Here is a 24,470-nt window from a genome sequence, read left to right on the forward strand (position 1 = left end):
CATCACCATTTGTCTGCCTCCACTGCAATCTAGTAGGAAATGTTTGAGATGATTATATGTGAAAAATTGAGAATTTATAATTATTTTAATTAGAGATCATTTTATAGGCATTAGCTCATTGTTACATTTTCCTTTGACAATGTTATACCCCTATGTTATAGATTTCTCTCAATTAAAATTGGAAATCTAGAAAATTAGAAATTTAGAAAAATTAGAAAATGAATACAGACTATGTTTTTGAATTAATAGGAATATTCACTCTAACTTGCTTTTGGAGCTAGAAAATATAATTGTTTCATTACTGTCTTAAATAACTATGTGAGTGTAATAGAAGATACCTTTTCTCTGTGTTAGGTAATACAGACTTGATTAATAGAGTCTTGCTGGATGCAGGCTTTACAAATGAACTTGTCCAAAATTACTGGAGTAAGCAGAAGAATATGTAAGTATTTGTTCTTATTAATAAAAACAGATATTCTACCTTTGAGTTTAGCCTTTCCTTGAAAATCTCAAAATCATTTTACAATTGTGGAGAACTTACATTTTCAATTGTGGGTACATTTCAGTATTAATACCTGTCATTTCTCGGCTTTCCATGTATATACCCTTCGGTGTAAATAAACCAAATTAAATAAGCATGTTTGTGTATTCCAAAATCAATTATGAGCTACTCATTCTTAAGAAACTTGTATTTAGGCCGGCACCGTGGCTCAACAGGCTAATCCTCCACATTGCGGCACCGGCACACCGGGTTCTAGTCCCGGTTGGGGCGCCAGATTCTATTCCGGTTGCCCCTCTTCCAGGCCAGCTCTCTGCTATGGCCCGGGAAGGCAGTGGAGGAGGGCCCAAGTCCTTGGGCCCTGCACCCGCATGGGAGACCAGGAGAAGCACCTGGCTCCTGGTTTGGGATCAGTGAGATGCGCCGGCCGCAGCGGCCATTGGAGGGTGAACCAACGGCAAAAAGGAAGACCTTTCTCTCTGTCTGTCTCTCTCACTATCCACTCTGCCTGTCCAAAAAAAAAAAAAAAAAAGAAACTTATATTTAAAATTTGCTTGCCACCATTTCTCCCGTATGCTTTCAATGCACCAAATACCAGCATTCTTCACTACTTTTCCCTGGCATATGATTCTCACTCTATGGTGACGTCTTCTGTTTTCTGTCATGCTGGTTAAGTCCCATTCTGTCTTCACAATGTAGCTTCATCTTCATTTCCTGAGGAGCCTTCCTTAAGTAGCCTCCTATTAAGGACTTACTTCATAGATACTTCAGTTATTAAGGCATAGTTTTGCATCAGTTGGTGTGTTTACTTTGGCTTCCCTTACTTCAGGAACTTGTTTTATTTCTCTTAGTATCAGCAATACCTAAGTTAATATCCTAGGATAAATTCAATTTGGAAAAACAAAATCTTCTTTTCATGTGTTCCAGCAAGGGAGTGAAAGCTCGGTTTGTTGTGACTGATGGTGGGATTACCAGAGTTTATCCCAAAGAGTAAGTTCAAATAACATCTGTAAAAGTAAGTGCATTAGGAAAACTGTACCAAGGATCTGTACATTCCTGTATTAAGAAACCTTTCTCCAGGGAAATTGATCATCGTTTGCAGATGGCACTGGTGTCATCGTTGTCAAGAATTTGCAGTATTAAAATACTCCATTCTGGAAAATGGGATCTTAGGATTTTTTCAATGATATAGGTATTTATGTATATATATATATATATATATATATATATATATATAAATGTTTACAAGATGTTTAAAGAGAATTTTCTCTTGGTGGACACAAGCTCAAACTAATTAAATTAACATAATGATTTTAAACTATTAGCAGGATTTGTATAGCATGCCATTGTTTCCAGTGTTCCTTGATGTATCTTTCTCTGTAATGGTCGGAAGTGGACCAAGGAAGCACCAAGACTTACTAATACTAATTGGTCTTGTTCATAATTACCTGGATAGTAAACAGCTGAGTAAGACTAGCAGTTTTTCTGATTCTTGATACTGTTCTGATGTATTGCTTAGTAGTATCAGTTCCACTGTCAGCTAGCACTAACTTCCTTAGACATACCTGGGATGTAGACGTATCTGTAGAGCTCAATGCGTCCACCAAGGGAAAAGTAGGTTATCAGGTAGATTAAAGAATATGAATGATGAGCCATTTCCTCCTTAGGGCTGGAGAAAATTGGCAGGAAAACCCAGAGACATATGAAGACAGCTTCTATAAAAGGAGCCTAGATAATGATAACTATGTTTTCACTGCTCCCTACTTTAACAGTAAGTATTGCTTTGGAATTCAGCTTCCTCAATTTCTTTTTCAAAAATAAATTATTGCTGCTACCTTCTTTCTCCCAAATCAATATATTTTATGTTAACTGACCAAAATGACTATTCAAAAGCCTGCATTATATGCGAGGCATTAGAAAAACAGAAAAGAAGCATCCATTTAGTTGAAGAGAGAAAATTCTTACGTAGCATGCAATTACACAGTTGTGCAGAGGTAGCATTTCTAACAGGCATGCATAGGAAATAGACACACATGTAGAGCATCCTTCATGGCACAGCTGGAAAATATATTGGAAGAATGCTTAATAAACTAAATAAAATAGAGTAACTGATTAATTATATTTTATCAGTATTAATTACATACTGTAATATTTATAAAATACTAAAAATATTCTATTGAGTTATTTCCAAAACATCTTTCTAATTTAACTCCATTACATCTCTGGAAATAGGTCTTACCCCCATTTTCACAAAAGGGACAACTGCATTGGGACTATGCTGTGGCATAGTAGGTTAATCCTCTGCTGGTGGCGCAGGCAACCCATATGGGCACTGATTCGAGTCCTGGATGCTCCACTTCCAATCCAATTCTCTGCTATGCCCCGGGAAAGCAGTGGAGGATGGGCAAGTGCTTGGGCCCCTGCACCTACATGGGAGACCCAGAAGCTCCTGGCTTTGGGTCAGTGCAGCTCTGGCCATTGTGGCCATTTGGGGAGTGAACCAGCGGATGGAAGACCTCTCTGTCTCTCCCTTTCACTGTCTGTAACTCTGCCTCTCAAATAAATAAAATAAAAAGGGGTGGGGGCAACTGCAGTTCAGAGAATTTCAGAGCTGTGTCCAGGAACATCTACATTATAAAAAGTAACACCAAAACCAGTCTTTCCTCTTTATTTTTTCCTCTTTACTTCTGCAACCTCCCCAGCATTTTGGCAGATGGTAGAAAGCCAAGATTTGACGTGCGTGCATTATGTTGCAGAAGTAGATAAAACCAAACTAGGTAATTCCTGTCTCCAAATCAATCAATACACAACAATTCATGGACATTCCAAGTAGCTTGGTTGGTATGTAAAGAAAGAAGAGAGGAAGAAGGAACCATGCATCTCTTTATGTGTTGTATAATCTATAATCTTTAAGTAAAACACTATCCATCTGTATCTATTGATATAAATTTAATATTATCCACTTTATCTTCTAGATAAGTCTGTTTTCTTTCTTTTCTTTTAGAAAGTGGACCTGGGGCCTATGAGTCAGGCATTATGGTAAGCAAAGCTGTAGAAATATATATCCAAGGAAAACTTCTTAAACCTGCAGGTAAGCATACACACTATACACATACACACAATCAAAATTAAATGTGACCTGACAGCTACACTATAATCTCGCATCATCTGAATGCCTTAAACAAAATAATGTCAGACATGCAAATTGAAAAAAATATGTAATTTGCTATCTATCAAATTGGGGATAAAATTAAATTGATACTATAAAGGGCTGAAGAATTTAAGAGGTATTTTTATATATAATCAACAAAAATTTATGGAATCAATTTAACATAATATATTAGGATTTTAAATGCACAACTTAAAACATTGGGTTGATCTAGGAATTCCACTAGAGAAGTCTCTCCTAATACTTTCAAATAAATAATAAAGCTACATGGCCAAGGACATAAATATTTGCAATAATTTAAAGATAGAAAGTTAAACTTCTGTCACTAGGGGAGAACATAAATTATGGCATATGTACTCTATAGAGTCCTATCAGAGAAGATTAGGAAGGGATCTGTTAAAAACTTGCAAATAAATGTATAGAAAAATGACTTTTTTGGTAAAAATTAAATAAGTAAGTGAAAATACATAATAAAATTAAACATTAGAAGTGGAAGTCAGCTGAGGTGGGTGAATACAATAAAGTAAAAACTTGTTGTTGTTTTTATTTCATTATATGATTTAATTTTGTTTGAAGTTTAGAAAAAAAGCATAATATTATGGAGGCCAGATGGATGAGCGATGACCATCCTACTCCAGAGGGCAGTTTTACCCCATCAGTGGTTCTGGTATTTGGTTCACCCCATCACTCACAACTCACACCTGTTCCTTCCTTCCCTCAGTTGCTCATTTACCAGTTATTCTCTTAACCTGTTACACGTGCGAGGGGATTAGGGCAGCTTCTTAAAATACACCGCTTGAATGAAGTCATATTTATGGGATATCTTTGATATTATTATTATCACTATTATTGTCATTATTATTATTATTTCAGCTTACTGTATTAGATAATTGGCCAGTGTGTGGCCAATGAATAAATTGTTTTGTGAATATAAATGATTGATGATGTAATAGTTCAAGAACAATTAGCATCATTCCTTAATGAAGAGCTCCCCCAAAAATCTTCAGTAACTATCAGTCCAACATTTTTTTGCTGTTGTATAAATTTTCTAATATGTCATGTAGCAAAGATTGTATTACATCCATTTCTATCTTTAATTTTTCAGTTGTTGGAATTAAAATTGATGTAAATTCTTGGATAGAGAATTTCACCAAAACTTCAATCAGGGATCCGGTAAGATAGTTTTTTAAAACCTCTTATGCTACAATTATTCTCAAAATAAAATATGAAAGCTACAGGTAAGGTCCTTATAGAGCAGCAAAATAAGTTTTCAACACCCTACATTGAAGCAAAGTTATGAATTCTGTTTTTTTGATGATTTTTTGTTTGATCAATTAATAAATTATAACCTTGAAATATTTCTTTTTTATAACTTAAAATTCTAGTTTTTCTATTTATTGACTGGTATTTTCTAATGTTAAAATTATTTTCTTACAGACTAGACTGTTATTTATTTTTATTTTTATATTAAGTAAATTATTCCAAAACTTCTAATTATAACTGTAGTAACTAATGTGATATAATATAGTTAAAATCCAACTTAAAAAAAACACGAGATGATAATTGTATTTCTGTCTTTCAGTGTGCTGGTCCAGTTTGTGACTGCAAACGAAACAGTGATGTAAGAACCTTCTTACTAAATGTCTTTTAACTGTGCTATGTTCTTGTATTGCTCTAACTTAGCGTTTCATGATAAAAAAGAAAAAGGTGTGAGAATTTTTAATCAAATGCTAAATTCTGTGGATATGTGAATTCATTAATATAAGTGAATTTGAACTTATATGCTTTTAATTTCTAACTTTAAATGCTTCTTTAAATGTCTTGTCAATATGGGTGGTATTCACTTACATAGTTCCCAACTCTGAAAACAGTATAAATTGATTTTCATGCATGATTTAAATTGGGTAGTATATTCCCTGTTTCAAGGTCAATGAAATATTTTTCTCAGTTGTGAGTATTTTTTGTTTTGCTTTCTGCTTTCAGACCTCTAATTATCAAGCCAAACATTTCTAATATAAAAATATAGTGTTTTATCCTACTTGTTTTTTCTTTCTTTAATCAGTCAAGTGTTTCTTAAAATGTTACTTAAATGTATTTTTATAAAAAATCAAGACTGTGTTTAAAATAACAAAATTATACATGATTAAATATTTTAGTCTGTATCTTTTCCTGGATCATTTAGATGACCTTGAAGTGCTAAAACTATTTCTGATTTATTCTGATCAGTTGATAGTCTAACTAGTTAGCCATGTATTATCAAGCCCTGGTGGTCTGATAGGAATATGAGCATTGGAATCATCTGAGTAAATGAAAGTACTCAGAAACTTCATGCAGAACTAGAATTCAATGATAAATTTCTTTTGGTGCAGACGTTGTTGAAATCCATGCATAATTTTTTCACAACATGTATTTTCTGTGAACTTTTTGAGGACTCCCTCTAGGCACAGATTTCAAAATTGTGTACATCAAGACAAGCTTGTATTTGAATTCCTTTTTCCATGAACAATTTTTTTAAAAATTTATTTGACAGGTAGAATTATAGACAGTGAGAGAGAGAGACAGAGAGAAAGGTCTTCCTTCCGTTGGTTCACTCCCCAAATGGCTGCCACCACCAGCGCTGCACCAATCCAAAGCCAGGAGCCAGGTGCTTCTTCCTGGTCTCCCATTCGAGTGCAGGGGCCCAAGCACTTGGACCCTCTTGCACTGTCCTCTTGGGCCACAGCAGAGAGCTGGACTGGAAGAGGAGCAACTGGGACTAGAACCTGGCGCCCATATGGGATGCCGGCGCCATAGGCGAAGGATTAACCAAGTGAGCCATGGCACTGGCCCCTTCCATGAACAATATAAAACACCCTCGTATGTTCAAGAGAAGATACAGTCATGTGGATTTTTCTCCTATTTTTGTTGTAATCATATAACGGAGTCGTTTGATAATGCAGCCTCTTAACCTCTTGACTGTGGACTTTTCTTTTAATAGGTAATGGATTGTGTGATTCTAGATGACGGTGGGTTTCTTTTGATGGCCAACCATGATGATTATACCAATCAGGTATGTATATGTGGTAAGAGAAAAGTAGGGTCATCATTACAGTACCTCTTCAAACATTATTGAAATTGATGAATTGTGTCCATTCCTTCCACAAACATAATATCAAGCAGAAAAATACCTAATCTCATTTTGGTGTTTTCATGGTGACAAATGCAGATTTTCCATTGCTTTTGTTTTTTAAACTCCTGGGTTTTAGTTCATATTTTATTCACATTTCTTTTCACTGTATTGATTTAGGTATTCACATCTGGTTTAAATTTGAAAGTTTATTTTATGATTCTTTTCTTTATATCAGATTGGAAGATTCTTTGGAGAGATTGATCCAAGCTTGATGAGACACCTGGTCAATATATCAGTTTATGCCTTTAACAAATCTTACGATTATCAGTCGGTGTGTGAACCTGGTGCTGCGCCAAAGCAGGGAGCAGGGCACCGCTCAGCTTATGTGGTCAGTAGTACCCCCGTCAGATGAGCCCATCTCAAAGGGGTCCTCAAGTGCAGGTGAATGTAACATCATCTTTTTTTATGTTTTATAGCCATCAATAGCAGACATACTGCAGATTGGATGGTGGGCCACTGCTGCTGCCTGGTAAGTCAGAGTTTTTGTTTGTGGGTAGTGAGAGAATGCATGAAATTGAAATGGTAAAGTATTTGATGAAAATGTGGGTTTTGTGACATGCAAGTTGTTATTATGAGAATAGCTTTGTCATTTCTTATAGGAAACACAGGTCATGTTTATGAATTGTTTCTTAAGTGATCACTGTAGTACTTGTAGTTATTCTGTTTTTTATATGAAAACAATGTTATGCTCATGTAAATGTTAGCCACTTTTAGAAACTTCCTTTCTCTATGGATGTGCTGAAACTTTTTCTTCCCTTTGTATGATATTTAATTCCTTCCATTTTAAGCATAGTGATCCATAAAAAAATCCCTAAGTATTTCGTTTTTAATTTCTGACATAGTTGTGCACATTGGTCAAATTCATGCTGCCTCTTTACTATTAAATGCCAGGACTGGCATAGTTTTAGAGGTAGTATGTTGCTGAAAAGGACCCAGTCCTTTCTTTTCACTGTCCCGCCCTCTCTACCTCCCTCGCCCGACCTGTGCCCCACCACCTGTGGGAATAAGACATTGGAACTGTTTCCTGAGGCACTGTGCGAAGTCTGGAAGATCAGAGTTCTCACTGTGCAGTTCTGGTCAGTCAGGTAGCTGAGCTACATCTCTAGTCTGGGATCTGTTCTCACCCTCTTTTCCTCCCTCCCTCTCTTCCTTCCTTTTTCTTTCTGTATTATCACCCTGCTGTGTTATCCTACCCTTATTCCTTGTAGGTTAAATTATAACATTAATTTAAAAAGTGAGGCTTTTCTTTAAGATAAAATTAAGTGTGACTGTATCATTTTATTAAATCAGCAATCTTTTACATTAAAAATTCTGTGTTCCCTCAAAAATGGTTTTCTGGTTCAAGAGTGATTTTTTTTGTGTGTGCATTTAAGTAAGTTTTTCAAATCTCATAGTGATTCTGAAATGCTTGATTGTCTTTATCCTCTTTTATGGCTAAAGTCTCCATTCTGCCTCCATCTCCCCCCCCCCAAAAACTAATTTCAGTTCCAGTGATTCTGTACTGATATTAAAATGAAAGGTGACATGTTCTATGTGTACTAATTTCTTGAATGTAACATTACTTATCTACAAATAAATGCTATATTATAAAACAATTCATAGTTCACAAGCCCAAATCCATGGCATAAGGTCATTTATGTTTGCTTTGTCTTTCCACCACAAAATTTTTAAAACTCAAATAAGAAACCATGGATGTAAAAACCCACGCCCAGAAATATTAGCATTCTCCCTCCAAGAATTAACTACTTCTGCTTAGTAGTGTATAGTAGGGCCCCTCCTCCACTTCCTCCTGAACACTAACTCCATGACCTCACTTACAGATTTAAAAAGATGGTTGCAACGTTTTGTATAATTTACAAAAACTTATATAAATATGCTCCTAAATTTTTGATTTCTCCCAAAAAGATGTATATATGTAAGCATGTAAAAATACTCAGGTTTTCATTGTAATGTTTATAAAGGAAAATGTGTAGCCTTTTATCAGTTTGTTTGTTTGTTTTTTTAAATTCAGGTCTATTCTTCAACAGTTTCTGTTGAGTTTGACTTTTCCACGGCTCCTTGAGGCAGGTATGTGAAGATTCAGCTATTGTCATTGTAAAGATTAACAATCAAAAAAAATTTTTTTGCTGTGCTGAGTTAACAAAGAATGTGTATGTGCATGGGGGATGTGTATGTGTGAGACACAGGGTCCAGCCATCTCCTACTCTTGCAAGGTGGAATTTTTTGTCAAATATTTCTTAATGTTTTAGAAACTTCCTTAGGCCATGTGGCCTCTATTTTGTAGCTGTTTGTAGTTGAGTTCATTTACTCTAATAATATTTATTGGGTCCCTTTTATGGGTTCTCTTCATATTACAGTCAAGGGTTTTGCCTTCTGTTTTGACTTTGCTCTGGGAGAGAGGAAGGCTCTGGGGGACAGACGACAGTGTCCGCTGGTGACAGTGTCTTTGTTCTGACTCCCTACAGCTGATATGGAGGATGATGACTTCACCGCCTCCATGTCAAAGCAGAGCTGCATCACTGAGCAAACCCAGTATTTCTTCGACAATGACAGCAAATCGTTCAGTGGGGTATTAGACTGTGGAAATTGTTCCAGGTAACGTGTGTCTTTATTTCTGGAATAATCTTATTTCACTACAAAATTGGTTTCACTTTTCTAATCATTCAAAAAATAATGGAGATTACTGTTGGGATTAAACAACTGTTTTAGGTTGAAAATGTGGAGGGATCATCTGTCGCTCTGTAAGCTTTCAAAATTAGAATTTTTCAAATTAATTTTGACTTTTGTAAGTTATTCCTTTATCTATAATAATAATAATTATATGGTCAAGTTAATTGATTCTCTATTTAGGCAGAACATTAAAAAATTTGATTTTATTTTAATGCATTTTTGCCAAGAAACTGATTTAAAATTTCTAGTATAAAGTTGTAGAATTATATTTTAATATATTTAAAATTATATTGGTAATTCTAAATCAAATATTATTTTTAAATAGTGGTCACTAAACAGGTTTTCAAATATATATTCTGGAGTTTTCTGTTTTGCTTCTCATCATCTGACATGAAGAATTTAATGTTATTTTTTATTTGAAACTGAAGCAACTGGCAGAAAATAACATTTCTGAGGTTCATTGTTTATGTTTGTCAGTATCTATAAAACATTTGTGAAAGATATTAGAATTTTATTTATGAACTACACTGAATCTTAACATTGATTCTTCACATTAACATGAGACTATGAAAGTGCTGGAATTGGTTGCTAGGGGATCCCCAAATGTAGTCACTAACTGTTTGAAAGGAGTTTACTGAAAATATGAACCTTTAATACACACGGGTCAGTGTTTTATGACTTGAATTTAGTGTCTAAGAAGGAGGTAGAGGGCATGAAAAGGAATGGAAAGGGGAGGAGTCGAGCACAACCACCTTGTTTAGAGATTAGTATATCAGACCATCAATTTCAGGAAATGGAACTACAGCACTTCAGTGTCTCTTTGTCAAAGTTTCTATGTCCTTTGGCTTTGCATTAGTTGATATCCAGCAATAGCAATGTGTACTTCAAAAAACAAATTTAAATTGGGAGGTAAAGGTCAATGTAAGCAAGACATTAAGTTGAATCACGATTTTCTTATGCTTGTATTCCACATTCAGTGAGAAAAAAATTCCACTTCTTTTTTTAAGCTTTATTTTATTTATTTGAAAGGCAGAGTTAGAGAGAGAGAGACAGAGAGAGAGAAAGAGAGAGGTCTTCCATTTGCTGATTCACTCTCCAGTTGGCCGCAGAGGCCGGAGCTGAGCTGATCCAAAGCCAGGAGCCAGGAGCTTCTTCCAGGTCTCCCACATGGCTAAGGGGACTTTCCACTGCTTTCCCAGGTGCTTTAGCAGGGAGCTGCATTGGAAGTGGAGCAGCCAGGACTCAAACTGGTGTGCATATGGGATGCCAGAACTGTAGACTGCGGCTTTAACCCACTGCACCACAGCACCATTCCCAAAACCTCACTTCTTGAAAAATAAATAAATAAAGCCATAAAGAAATTGTTCAGTGATATACTCACATTTTTATGTTGGTTACAAAGGAAGGCAGAAGCAGCTTGAGGTGTGGACTAAGGGAATGGAGTTTAAAGCCTTTGATTCTCTCTACATCTGTGTTGTGCAGTGCAGTGGTTATCGGCTACCTGTGGCAGTATAATTTATTTCAGTCAAATGAGTTAAAACTAATATTTTGATCCTCAGTCTTACTTGTCACATTTCAAGTGCTCAGTAGCTTCTTTGGCTAGTGTTTGTTGAACAGCACTTCGAGAAGATATTTAGCCATTTTTGTGTTCCTGGTTTTCTTACTGTAAAGTAAGTCAACCTTGGTTCAATTTCAGTGATAAATATCACAATTCTTTAACCATGTCCCATGAAACATTTCATTCTATGAGCTTCAACTGCTAGTGCTTACTATGCAATGAGAACTAGCCCTTGGAAAACAAAAATCACACTTAAGATGTTTTCTATTGCATTTTTTTTAAGTATTCAGTTGAGAGAGGTAATATGTTTAGGCTAATATATAAAGACATAGTAATTTTTCTCTTCTAAAAATACTCATGCTGTTGAGTTAATTGTGAGGGTGATGCACTCTGTGTTTCAGTATATCGTATTTTGTCTCTCATTTTAATATCCAAGAGTCCTTGGAAGATTCCCAAAAGATATTTGTCATTCTCTGTGGTATCTTAATATTTATTTTGCAGAATCTTTCATGTAGAAAAGCTCATGAACACCAATTTAATATTTATAATGGTAGAGAGCAAGGGGACATGTCCCTGTGACACACGGCTGCTCATACAAGCAGAGCAAACTTGTATCCTTTGACTCGGAGAAGTTGGGAACAGAGTGACCCCCGAAAGCAATGCATGTTTAACCCTGTCACAGGCATTATGCTTATAAAGAGAAACATAATTAAAGTGTTGTGATCACCCCGTGGAGGCAGAAGAGACCCCCTCACCCCAGATTTGGCTTGAATGTCAAGGGTGATTGTGCCTCACGTGTACAGGCAGAGAAGAATTCACAAGCTTAGTTCCTTCTATCCCTGACTGCTTGAACTGTTGTGTTGGATGAGAGTAATGGCATAGATGGCTCTTGTTCACGTTGGGAAATAAGTGCATTGCATTGTTTATTTTTAATCATGTGAGAACAAAAATAACTTCATATTCCTTAACAAGTCTCTTTAGCTGATGGGCCAGATCCTTGTGATATGGTTAAGCAACCCAGATATCGAAAAGGGCCAGATGTCTGCTTTGACAACAATGTCCTGGTAAGATGAAACTTTTACTGGATTAAAATTCTGCCAATTAATGGTCAGCATCCACAAGAATTTAAGGAGATAAGTCGCAATTTTTAACTCAAACTTTAACGTCTTAATCATAGTTTTCCTTATTAACATGATGTACTTTCTGGTAGATAGGTTTTTATTTTTGTCATTTCAATAGTTTTCTTGGTTAGCATATACTTAACAGTTGCTTCTTCTATCTGTCCTTCCCACAAGAAATTGTACTTTCAAACACAGTTCCAATCAATTTACTAATAATCAAGGTCTAATGATTTTAAAGACTTTGTAATAAATAGTAACTTATAGTATATGTTAGTTATGGTATATGTGTTGTCTACCTTTATTTATATGCCAATCCTGAAGACATGAAAGTTATTTTTATTATAGTATTTTATTTTGTATTAGTTTTCTGTATTTAAAAACCTGCCATCCAGTTATTGTCCATTAACTTATACTTCTACTTTCTCTTATAAGAGTTTCTTTATTCTACTAGACATTAAATTTATATTATTTACCTTAATTATTTTCTCTTTCTATTGTTTTAAATTAGACAGGTCAGTTACACAGAGTTAATTGGATTAAATATTTAATGTGTATTATCTAAAGATGCTCACTACTATTTCTATAATTCAGCTATCTTTTCCTAACAAACATTGTTCTGACTTATTATATATGTAATCAGCTTTATACTTTCTAGATTATTTTAACTATTAAGAAAAACTTTATTCTCAGATGGACACAAAAAATGCTCTGCCCACGTTTTTATTATTGATTTTTAAGTCCTATATTCCCCCATCTTGTTTCTTCAAGGTGTACCTTTGCATTAAGTGTCTTGCACACACATTTAAGCATCCAGAGCATTATCATCTCATGAATGATTTATTCTGAAAAGATGTCAGAACATCTATTGATTTATATGCATTTAGAGGATTATTTATTTGTTTAGCTTATGTTTAGCTGCTCTAATATGTATAGCCACATTTGTCCCAGAAAGGGTAGGAGATTTTCAGTTACATATTATACAGTTAGATGATTTAAGTTAAAAATGGGGCAAAGAAGAAAGAAAATCAGTAGTGACTATTAGGGCTAAACAGCAAAGATGTGTTAGCTAGTAACTTCCAGTTATCTCCGAGCACTACAGGGATCATTCTTCCTGAGAGGAAAAGTGATTCAGAATCTTCAAGGTTGCCCATGCCAACTCATTGCCCAACTGTTAGCACCAGCCTTTTCAGTCTAAAGATTAAACTCACTCAGAAGTAACTTAAAAGGTATAGAAATCCTGTTTATCACCCAAAATATTCTTATCCTAGGAAGCTACCTCTTTTAATCAAGGCATTAAAAAGATTTAGCTGATAAAATTTTCCAACAATTCAAGTTCCTGCCCATTTTCTATCAGGTTGTGTGTGAAAGTACAACTCCTGCTCGGTGGCTTGGTGTGCTGGTACTGTGTTGTGTTTCTTTAGCAGTGGAGTATGTTGGTAATGCTTATCTGCTACGGTCACTGTGATTCTGCTCTGAATGGAGGCTCACATGAACTGCTAACTGCCAGCAAATTGCATGAAATCTCATCTTGTATGTCTTCTTTTCTGTGTTTTCTTTCCTTTTCCTATACTTGCTACTTTGCCCGTTATTAATAGGATCAACTTATATGCACAACGAGTCGTGCCTGTACCATGATGTCAGCTCCTATCTTCATTTTACTGCAAGTTTTCATGTGGTGTGGATGGTCAGTCACTTTCTCTAATTTTTCTTTGTTTTTGTTTTTGGCTTGAAATTTTATAAAATAACCCATATCCTTAAATTCACAATAATAAATATCCCGAAACCAGGCTATTCAAATTCCAGTGCTACTGTTGCTTTGTAAGTGGCTGATTTCAAATGGTGTGTTAAGTTTCTAATCCTAAACAGAACATATCATTTTCCTGTATTTATTTAAAAGTCATTATTTTCTCTTTAGGTGTTTGGGTATTAATTAAGTCAACATAGAAAAAAATTATATATGTCTCATGATATCACTTTTACTAAAGAATCTTGATGCCAATTATCAGAGCTAGACATTTCAATTTATGTTCAAAAATGCTAACAAAAAATTATAGGACCATTTTAATTGTTTAAGAACTTCTGAATCAGTCATTCTGAATTTTCCTTGCTTTTAAATGAATCTTGTTTAAAAAACTTGCTGGATTTTTACTCCCCAAATATTGATATTCTGAGTGAAAAGTTTTAGTACAGGTGTTTCTAAGTTCATTTTATTTAATGTTGCTTATGTTATTTGCCAAAACTTGTCATTATTTATTAACCTTTTGAAAAAATTCTGAATTTTATAAGCAGCACTAGTATCAAATGTTTTAGGACTTGGATCTCTTTTCATTGTTCTATTTATTGTTTTGAAATTTCTTTTCTGATGCTTAAGCATCATCATGATTGTGTTACTAGAACACTGTTGTGTTTTTTCATCATTGGTCTCCAGGTATTCATTGCTTAGGGAACCACTAGATGGAGATGTGGCCGTTACTATGCATGGAGGGAGCTGATGAGGGTGGGCGGGGGTGGGAGAAGAGTGTGGGTAGCAGAGGGAATATCAGAAGAAAAAAAAAACAGATTTGTTCTGAGATAGTAAAATAATAGTTTCCATTGCTGAAAATCCCAGTTAAAGAAAACCCTAGCTGATTTTAAAAAGTAAATGACTGAAAGAAAACCCACATTTTCCAAGTACACATTTGTAAAATTAATACATAGGCAGCTATTTAAAATTTTGATTTGTTGAAGAAGAAACTAAGTAATGAAATTATATGTTTTGAAAATTGTCTCTGTGGTCATAATGTAAATGAACAAACAAGAACATAACAGTATCAAATTATGTGCCGTGGTTGAGGAATAGTATAAAAATTAGATACATTTTCACCTGTGAGTCACAAGTTTACTCCATCGCAGTATTTTCAGGTAAGACTTACAGGTTACCAAGTAATGGCAAAATTTTGCAAGTGCTGTTGCCAAATGTCCGCCCCTTTTTTACCTTTATCTTAAAAAATCTGTAATTACCAGCGAATTTTTGAATTTTTCATCTAAGACTCTACTGGTAATATTTTTCTAGCATAATATTTTTCTTTTTCACCATTGTTGTTTCACAAAATAAACATGAACGTAGGCTTGACGGAATGACATCAGTACATTTGGGCAAAACAAATTGCAGGTGATAGAAAGAGCACATCTGGGATTCCTTGACATCACTCTGTCCTTGAGAAATACTTAGTGATTCGTCCCGAGAAGGCAGTGTTGATGGTGTATACTTTTCATTAGCAAAACTTGGTTAGTTATTTTAAAGCACAGGTATCAGTATGGAACAGTGAATCCCATTAATGTGATTTGAGTGTTGACGTGATGTCAAAGGAAAGTATTATTTTCTCCAAAGCCATAACTTAAAAAAAAATATTGTGAATAAAAATATTGCCAGGATAGTTGGCTGTTGTTTTTCGCATTGAGGACCAATAAAAGTCAAGATCTAAACTTCAGTGTTAGTCTAGCTGAAATTCGCAATTTGTGGTAGATTAGGTTCTGCTTACAGGACAGGAGGAAAGATAGTGTAAGCTCCAGAGTGAAGTATCTCTAATGCACTTAAAAATGACTCAGTCTGCATCTAGGGCCCTCGCACTCCGTACAATCCAGAAAGGGTAAACATTAAGGTCTCTAGTTACAAAGCTCCAACCATGAGGACTTCTTTAACACACAAATGTAAAAATGAGACCTTCTGACACAAGCTTTTGGAGGAACTTCAGTCTTCCTGAATAAAAATAACAAACCTGGGGCTGGCACAGTAGGTCAAAGCCATGGCTTTGTATGGGTGCCATTTCGAGTTTCGGCTGTTCCACTTCCGATCTAGCTCCCTGCTAATGCACTTGGGAAAGCAGCAGAGGATGGCTCAGGTGTCTGGGTCTCTGCCACCCACACGGGAGACCTGGAAGATACTCCTGGCTCCTGGTTCAGCCTGGCCCAGCCCTGGCTGTTGTGGCCATTTTGGAAGTGAGCCAGGATATGGAAGATCTCTTTGTCTCTCCTCTCTCTGTAACTCTGCCTTTCAAATAAATAAATACTTAAAAAAAAAAAAAAAAAAAAAAAAAAAAAAGGACAAACCTAAACTTTATCAAGGAAGAAAGTAAAATAAATCAGTTCTTTGAGAAATATTGTTATTTTTTGCAAATGCAATTTCTAAAAGCACATTATTGTCTTCAGAAAAATAAATAAATAGTAATCAGTCCGCATTTGGTGAGTTAATAAGTGTTAAGGTACTGTGGCAAAGAACAAATCGTTTGGTCATCGTTTTTATTAAAAGAGTTATTGTGCAGTATCCATCTGCCTACATAACTTTAAATGTAAACTTTCTTCGAGACTTACCTGAATTTGGAAGTTAGCCATGGTTTGGTAGGTGTCTTCGCTAGTGATTTGCCTTTGAAGGAAATGAAATGACAGCTATAATTCCCAAAGAGCAAACACTGAGCCTTATGACCGTACCACGTTCTGTTGGTGAGATGTATTTTAAAGTTAAATACATCAAAGATGGTTGAGGTCTTGCTGATTGCCTCAGGTTCTATTTGGGGAAAGACAGGCAAGACTAAGGTTCGGTGATACTTCTTTAACATCAGTAAATTGGAGAGGTTTGCACTATTATTGTTCCTCCTTGAACAAACTAAACCTTGACACAAAGTCACATGAATATAATTATGATTAATTTTTTTTTACTTTTAGCAAATCATTTAATGAGTAATGGAGAAGGAAAAGTAACAAAGAATTCTCAGTTGATATCTTTATTTAAGAGTCTTTTGAGAGATGTTCCCTTTGAAGAATGCTAGTAAAATTAGTCTATCATTTTTTAAAGCCAAGATATATGTAAAATGGCATAGCATTCTTTCTCTGTTTTAATGTGCTAAGCTGAAACAAGATACCAACCTGTTATTTGCTCCTATAGTAGTCTTTAAAAATAAGTCTTGTCCTGGTGTCAAGCTCTAGAAGACAGAGGGAATGCTGAGGTTTCTCCCGCATCTGTTCTTTGTGATTCAGAATGTATCTCATGTACTTCCAGAGAATAATTTCTAGTCTCAGTATATGTGGGGGCACCATGCAAAACACATGCGAAAACACGATCAGGAAACTGTTTGAACAACCTGCAGACGACAGGGACTTCAAATAATTTATCTACAGGATCACCTCCCAGATTGGAACAGACTTATCTCATCACCACATGGAGGAAATGAAACCCTCCCCCCCCCCAACAAAAAAAAATTAAAAAAAAAAAACAAATATAAAAATAATGAAGAGTCAGAGAGAATATTTTTCTTTCCATAACACATTTCTAAACCATAAAGATGTGTTTTACGTTAAGAATTTCCTTGACAAAATCTACCCTTAATACATAAAGGAGTCTCCTTTGCATGCTAATTTTTCATTCCATCTAAATAATTCTTTCCTGGAACTAGGGACTGCTTGTGGTACTCCTCTGAATGAGTGTTTCATGTTGGAAGCACTTCTAGCCAGTCAGTATGTGTGCCTTATTGAGTACCTACTGTTTACTTACCAAGGACTAAAACTGCACACCTACTATGTATCAGGCCACTCTTCTATGTGTGAAATACTTGAGCTACACTAAAGCAGTATTTTAACGTGCAGTTCAGATATAACTGGGCGTCCTGTTTTACACCTGGTTACTGCACCTGGAGAGAACATCATCTGAGCAAAGAGCAAGACAAAGGCCCTGTTGCAGAGACATCCTGAGTTCCCTGGAGTAGAGTGAGTGGTAGGGGAGAGGAGTGGAATGTGGGAAGGTGAAGGTGGAAAGGCAGCCAGGCCCCAGGCCCCAGAAAGAACACAGGCATTGTTCAGGACTGTGGATGCTGTTCTGACAGTAATGAGAAATTTCAAGCAGGCATAAAAGGTTTTTATAGTTTTCAGGAGACTATAAAATGGCAGGATAGAAACAATAAGACATGCTTTGCAGAAGTGTAGGCAAGAAATGGTGGTGGTGGCTTGGACCCGAGAGAAAGGGAGAAGTGATGGATGTGGGGGCATATGTTGATGCCAGAGTTCACATGATGTGCTGATGGTTGATTTGAGATGAATTACAGATGACTTACAATCTTTGGCTTGGTCTGCCACTTTAAAAAGTACTTTTTACTGATACTCAGAATAATAATATTTTGGAGCAAGTAAAATTTTAAATCTCCATGAGAGATCCAAGTAGTGATCTGGAAGTCAGAGAAGAATTTGGGGCTAAAGACAGAAAAGGACGGGTTATTAGCAAATACATGAAATTTAAAGCCATGGTACTGGGTAAGGTCACCTACACAGAGTACACATGAAAAATAAAAAGAGAGAGCGAGCTGACCCCTGGAAAAGTCTAGCCTTTAGAGGGCATGACAAGGAGGAGCTGAAGCCAAGGAGAGTAAGACTGACCACAAGCAACTTTCCAGGAAAGCCAGAGGAGTATGTTAACCAAAGATACATGACAAAATATATTTTTAAAGAGTTATTCATTAGAAAAATGGAGTGACAGAGAGAGGAGGAGAGAGAGAGTGAGATCTTCTATCTGTTCCCTCCCCAAGTGGCCTCAATGGGCCAGACCAAAGCCAGGAGTTAGGAACTGCATGGTCTCCCACGTGGGTGGCAGGGGCCTGGCCAGAGCACTTGGGCCATCTTACCAGAGGTATTAGTAGGAACTGGATCAGAAGTGGAGTGGCCAGGACTCAAACTGGCATTCAGATATGGGACACAGCTTAATCTGTGCTGCAGAGCTAATCCCCATGAGAAAATATTTCAGGGAAAGAATGCTATACATTGTAAAATGTTCCTGAAAGGTAAAACAGGAAGAGGGCTAAGAACTGTTTTATGATTTTGTTTAGATTGAGGAAATAAGCTTTTGAAACAGTAACATTTTCCTTCATAGATGCTTTTCTTCCAGTCTTGTCTTTAACAAACGAAATAGGAGTTCTACTGCCTTAAAATAAAATTCAAGACAAATTTTTTGTTTACCAGGTAGCAGGTGTGGTATTAAATCCCAGAAAATAAAATGAGCCAGAGTTCTTACTGTTTAGATGACAAGCTTTGTAAAATAATTGTGGGGAATGAAACTTCATGCGGTCACGCCTTCATTTACTTAATCTATTATTTTGGGTCTTGGAAGGTGGACCTTGGATTAATGAATTCCTAACAGATGTTTAGGAGGATAAGATGTGAGGTTTCTTAAAATGTAACCCACTATGTTAAAAGGAATTAGAGGACGTAAAAATGTTACAGAGTAAAGAATAACTTTGCATTAGAAGGGAACCAAATGAGCCACCACTACACTGGCAAATCCAAGTGAGCATATTCATTGCTACAAGTTAATGGTTCTCTAAGTAAGATAAACCTCTCTTTTTAGCTTACTTCTTCATTTTAAATACATATTTTCAAAAGAGGATCCTTTCATTGTTTATGGTTCAAATATGTCACTCTTTAATTCTAGATAGAAATCCAGTTGCTACAAATGCAGTATGTGATCACCTTAGAAATGGGATATAGAAGTTCATTTCTTAAGCAAACTTTTCCTTCTGACATATTCTTCCTACGATCACAATTCTTGGGAATATGAAACATAGTATTAACTTTTATTTTTATTTCTTACATTTAGTAATATATAGAATTTTTGTTACTATGAAATTGTTTTACTTAAAAATGATATTCTCTTATTACTCAACGTAACACTTATGATGAAAGCGTTTTCTTTCATAATCATCTAATCTACACTTAAATATTTAAAACACTTGACAAATGCTGCTATGGAAATTGCTTTGTCTAAAATTGCTGAACAATAATATCCAAGACACTATCATTTATTTTTTAATTAAAGCAGTTTTGAAAGGTAAGTTTAAAAAATGGGTAAAACAACAGGTTTCCCTGGAAATATCATACTAAATGGCATTCACATTTTTATTTTTTTCTTTCCAATAGGAGGATTATACCGACTGTGGTGGGGTCTCTGGATTAAATCCTTCCCTGTGGTCTATCATCGGGATACAGTTTGTACTACTTTGGCTGGTATCTGGCAGCAGACACTGCCTGTTGTGACCTTCTAAACCAAATCTCCATAATCAAACTCCAGGCCCTGCCACAACATGATCCCTCCGTTATGTTAAAGTAGGGTCAACGGTTAAATCAGAACATTAGCTGGGCCTCTACCATGGCAGAGCTCTAAGGCGCAGACTCATCAGGCACCCACTGGCTGCATGTCAGGGTGTCCAGTCCTGAAACTTGTGTGAATGCTGCATCATCTATGTATAACATCAAAGCAAAATTCTATACGTGCTCTCTTGGCAAATCTGGGAGTTTGTTGTTGCATTGTTGGTGATACATGTAAAAGGGCTCCCCATCCAGTTGTTTATGAATCATAAGAACTGTCTTGATTTTGACCTGGAATTTTGACTTGCTGCAATTCTACCAAGAAAATCTATTAGGGGAAGGGGGAGGTTGTTTTTGCCTTCACTTCTTCTGTTAAAAGTTAATTCCTGCTTTGAGTGGTTAGTGACTATATATAACAATATAATATAAAGAGAGAGAATTAACATTGGACTGTGGATGTATGAATAATGGCTAATTTTGTACCAAAAAAAAAAGATGCCGTGAATAAAATGCCTTATGAAGAATGGCTTCTCTGCCAAAAGCAAAACACAGTTGATGACCAATTAAATTTTGGTGGAGTAACGAATTAATGATTGAAATAACAACTAAGAGATTATTAAACTAAAGGTGCTTGAGGGTACAATTTGAATATGTGACGTATTTCCTCATAAATGTAAGCCCTTAAACGCTTTGATGTCACGTTCCTTTTGTTCGCAGTACAGTTAGGTAGTGCTAGCCAGATATTTAAAGATGCTATAAGAAAAGCTTGTTGGGGGGAGGGCAAATGTTTTTCTTGTGACAAATGAACTTGGGTTACCAAGGGTATTTGCATGATGCTGCTGCTATTTTAACTTTTCGGTTTGTTTTTCTCTTACTGTAGAGTGTAGTCCTTTGAAAAGTTAACTGAGTGACATTATTGTTATGTAAGAATCTGAACCTTGCAGTGTAAATGCACCTCAGTCATCTTCTAAAATGTTGTTAAACTACTCTGAATATACTGTGCAATGTAAAGTGCTGAATGATTGGGTTAGGTAAATGGTGAAATGAGAATTAATGGATTTTATACAGACTCGTGCTTTTGCCTGAAAACCTATGTACAGATATTTTAAGTACATAAATCAGATTTGACACATTTATTTTTTGAAAAGCACATATATGTTCTCAAAGAAGGCTCATTCTGGGTTTCCTCTTTGTTCTTTTCGATAGTAGCATGGACAATCCAAAAAGCGCTGCTGCTTGTGCCCCTCCACTTTAAATTCTATTATCATTTGACAGAAATTTCCATATAACCTGCTGAGGGTTTTACAGTAATTTGAACAAATAGGAAACCTTGAATCTATATGTATGCACATGATTGTGAATAATAATAATTGTTTTTATACAGCTTCAGAGGTGAAAATGGTTAGCATAGTAAATCAGATATTTCATTACAGGTTGACATGGTAGCAGAGTATTACTTATGCTTTTAAAAATTATTTTCAGGAGTAAACAGTATTTGAAGAAGGAGTAAAAACAACGAATGTGTAACTCTAGGGTAATGAGTAATTTTACTGACGGCTGAAAGTATGCAGTTTTTTTATGGTAAAATGCTTTTTTTTTTTTCATCTTTTGAACATGCCAAATAATTGGTGTGTGTAAATGCTGGAAATTTTCTTATATATCATTTTTAAGTCAGAGTTATTAACATTATCCAGCATGCTTTAATATGCTCCACATATCAAAGTTAGAACCAATTCTTTAGCATAGTTGAAAAGATATATTTGTTTTGTCTTTAGCTTTACATACATTTGTAATTCCGTCCCACCACCAATATGCCCTAGATACCATTTGTGTACATCTCCTTATTTAAGATTTTTTTCTGAACTTAAAATGGGGTAGGGGGTAGGGAAAGTGGAACCACTTTGCCAATGATTGTTCTAAGAGTTGACATCAGTTACCATTTCTAATGCACTGTCGTGATTTTGTAGTCTCATTCATAACTGGTATCAACATTTTAGAAAACACCAAAGTGATAGAAAAGAAAAATACAGAACTTCTCACTATATTGACAATATGTTTAAAATCATGTTGTTTGTTAATTAAATATTTAAAACTTATTGTAACTTTTGCTAGACTTTTAAATCATTGAAGTGTTGAGAAGCAGATATAAAAACAAAAAAAAGATAGTTTGTGTATATAAATGGCTCACATTAAAACAATTGAATTGCTTCCAGCATACAACAGACTACCTTAAAATTATGTTTAAAGTCTATAAAATATATTTTCATGGGTAATGTCAGTTATATAGTACGTTTCCATCAACTGCATTATTGTCATATTAATCATAGTTAAACTTGGCATCTCTTGACAGAACCCTATTTGATTTCTGTTCCCATCAAAATATACTTATATGCATGAGTCTTGCTATAAACCTCTATTTTCTGTTATATGATGAAGTTATATCCTGTGACAACCATGTACAAGGAAATAAATGGGGTAAGAACATGCTCTCTGCCTAAAAGTTTTTCTCATGACTGATACTAAGTCCTCATGGCTTTAGAATACTTTTTTGGAAGACAGTAATACTCATCCCATCAACTTGTTATTAAATTTACCACTGGTTTTCTGTGAGTTCTGTTGATAAGAACTATAATTCTATCCTATTATTAATATTAATTCCCAAGACAGAACAAGAGATCAATAAAAAAAGTCTTAAACTGTTTTCACTTATTTAATTTTTGCTATATTCATGTAGCTTAATGCAGTTTGTTACCAAAACACAGTCAAAATCAATCTTGCATTGATGTTAACATTTCACATTAATGATTTCTTTGTATTTTCTTCATTTGAACAACCAGCATTACTGCCAAACACCAGTCGTGGTCCATATTTGTAACAGGTTTTTAACATGACATAGTTAGCAAGTTTGATTGAAAAGATTTTTAGGTCCTGGGCCTTTAAGATTTTGGTATGATCTTTTTTCATGTTTCTAATGCTTGAGGCGTTATTGCTTAACTTGGAAAAAAAAACAGTGTTGCTGCCATTTGTAAGTTTTCCTATAATATTCCTTTTATTAACTTTAAACTGGCCTTATGGGGTTCAAATAGGCAGTATCCCTTTTAAGTGACCTTTGCAACCCAAGTGTTACTTGCTTATTTGATGCTCTCTTGTATGTTACATCTCATTTAAATCTTCGTATTGTCTCCACCAAAGCTCAAATTCTGTCTTAATTTAAAACTCTTAAGCTATTCCATTAATCATCTTAGTTGACACTAAACTGTCTGAAAGTAGAGTCAGATCTAGTGAGACAAAATGGATGTACTTTTTTTAATGTAGAATAGAAAGACTATCTCACTCAAATTTCAAATATTTTATTCTCATCTGGAACCTGTATTGTTTCTCCTAGCAGAATGTTAATATTGTTAATATTCAATGTACATTTCTGTAAAGAGCAAATCAATAAAATGAAAATATCAAATGCAGAAAAATTCCAAGAGTTTTGAAGAATTAGACAACTCCTGCTGATGGTTTCATCTACATCATTTCTAATCCACGTAATTATCTCGAAGAAATTCCACTGAGACTAATGGGATACTGTCTTGCATAGATGCCAGTTGAGTTTCCAGTGTGACCTGGCAAAGCTGTCTTCTCGTGCTGTATGATTGTTGGATCATGCTTTTAGAATACTTTTATTGAAATGCTCTGTGTGCATTCCAGTGAAAGGCCAAGTGGCTTTTGTGAACAATAGATCTCTTCTCCCCCTTTATTATGTTCTCTTGACACTTTTGTGGAAATTAACTAGCCTGATAAAAAACATTTTGTAAAAATTTGTATAATACTATTATAAAAATATTTATAATCCCAGAAAATGTTGTGTTAAATCTTGTGCAAAAACAGTATATTCAGAATAAAAGTTTATCATTTAAAGTCACCACACAGTTTGGATCTTTTGCTTTTTTTAAGGTCAACTTGAAAGATACAGAAGGCTGTGTCATAAATATTTTTTATAAAAGCAGGCCTTTCAGGGGAAAGAATTCTGGTTTGGGGAGATAAAAACCTGGGGTTACAGAGTGTTTTTTATAATTGCAAACCTCATCTCACAAACCGCTGCGCTAGTATTTCCTTGATGTAACTCTGACCCTTCTCACTGGTGCCCTCGGCACTGCAGCATTTGGGAACGTCAATCACACTTTGAACTTCGA

At 35.3% G+C, this 24,470-nt stretch overlaps 1 protein-coding gene across 2 annotated transcripts in view; it reads left to right on the forward strand.

Annotated features, from left to right (window-relative positions):
• CACNA2D1 (calcium voltage-gated channel auxiliary subunit alpha2delta 1) overlaps positions 1 to 24,179 on the forward strand; it is a 521,978-nt gene extending 497,799 nt beyond the window's left edge. For both annotated transcript variants that reach the window (XM_062209404.1, XM_062209489.1), the window contains exons 25-38: positions 355 to 442; positions 1,427 to 1,489; positions 2,167 to 2,270; positions 3,504 to 3,590; positions 4,774 to 4,841; positions 5,251 to 5,289; positions 6,646 to 6,717; positions 7,013 to 7,165; positions 7,254 to 7,306; positions 8,849 to 8,904; positions 9,303 to 9,432; positions 11,567 to 11,676; positions 12,047 to 12,129; positions 20,122 to 24,179. In XM_062209404.1, coding sequence (XP_062065388.1) covers positions 355 to 442; positions 1,427 to 1,489; positions 2,167 to 2,270; positions 3,504 to 3,590; positions 4,774 to 4,841; positions 5,251 to 5,289; positions 6,646 to 6,717; positions 7,013 to 7,165; positions 7,254 to 7,306; positions 8,849 to 8,904; positions 9,303 to 9,432; positions 11,567 to 11,676; positions 12,047 to 12,129; positions 20,122 to 20,238 — 1,223 coding nt within the window. In that variant the 3' untranslated portion in view covers positions 20,239 to 24,179. The remainder of the gene's footprint in view (positions 1 to 354; positions 443 to 1,426; positions 1,490 to 2,166; positions 2,271 to 3,503; positions 3,591 to 4,773; positions 4,842 to 5,250; positions 5,290 to 6,645; positions 6,718 to 7,012; positions 7,166 to 7,253; positions 7,307 to 8,848; positions 8,905 to 9,302; positions 9,433 to 11,566; positions 11,677 to 12,046; positions 12,130 to 20,121) is intronic.
• The last annotated feature ends 291 nt before the right edge of the window (positions 24,180 to 24,470 follow it).

Source organism: Lepus europaeus, chromosome 1 (genome assembly GCF_033115175.1).
Source record: "Lepus europaeus isolate LE1 chromosome 1, mLepTim1.pri, whole genome shotgun sequence".
NCBI classification, from domain to species: Eukaryota; Metazoa; Chordata; class Mammalia; order Lagomorpha; family Leporidae; genus Lepus; species Lepus europaeus.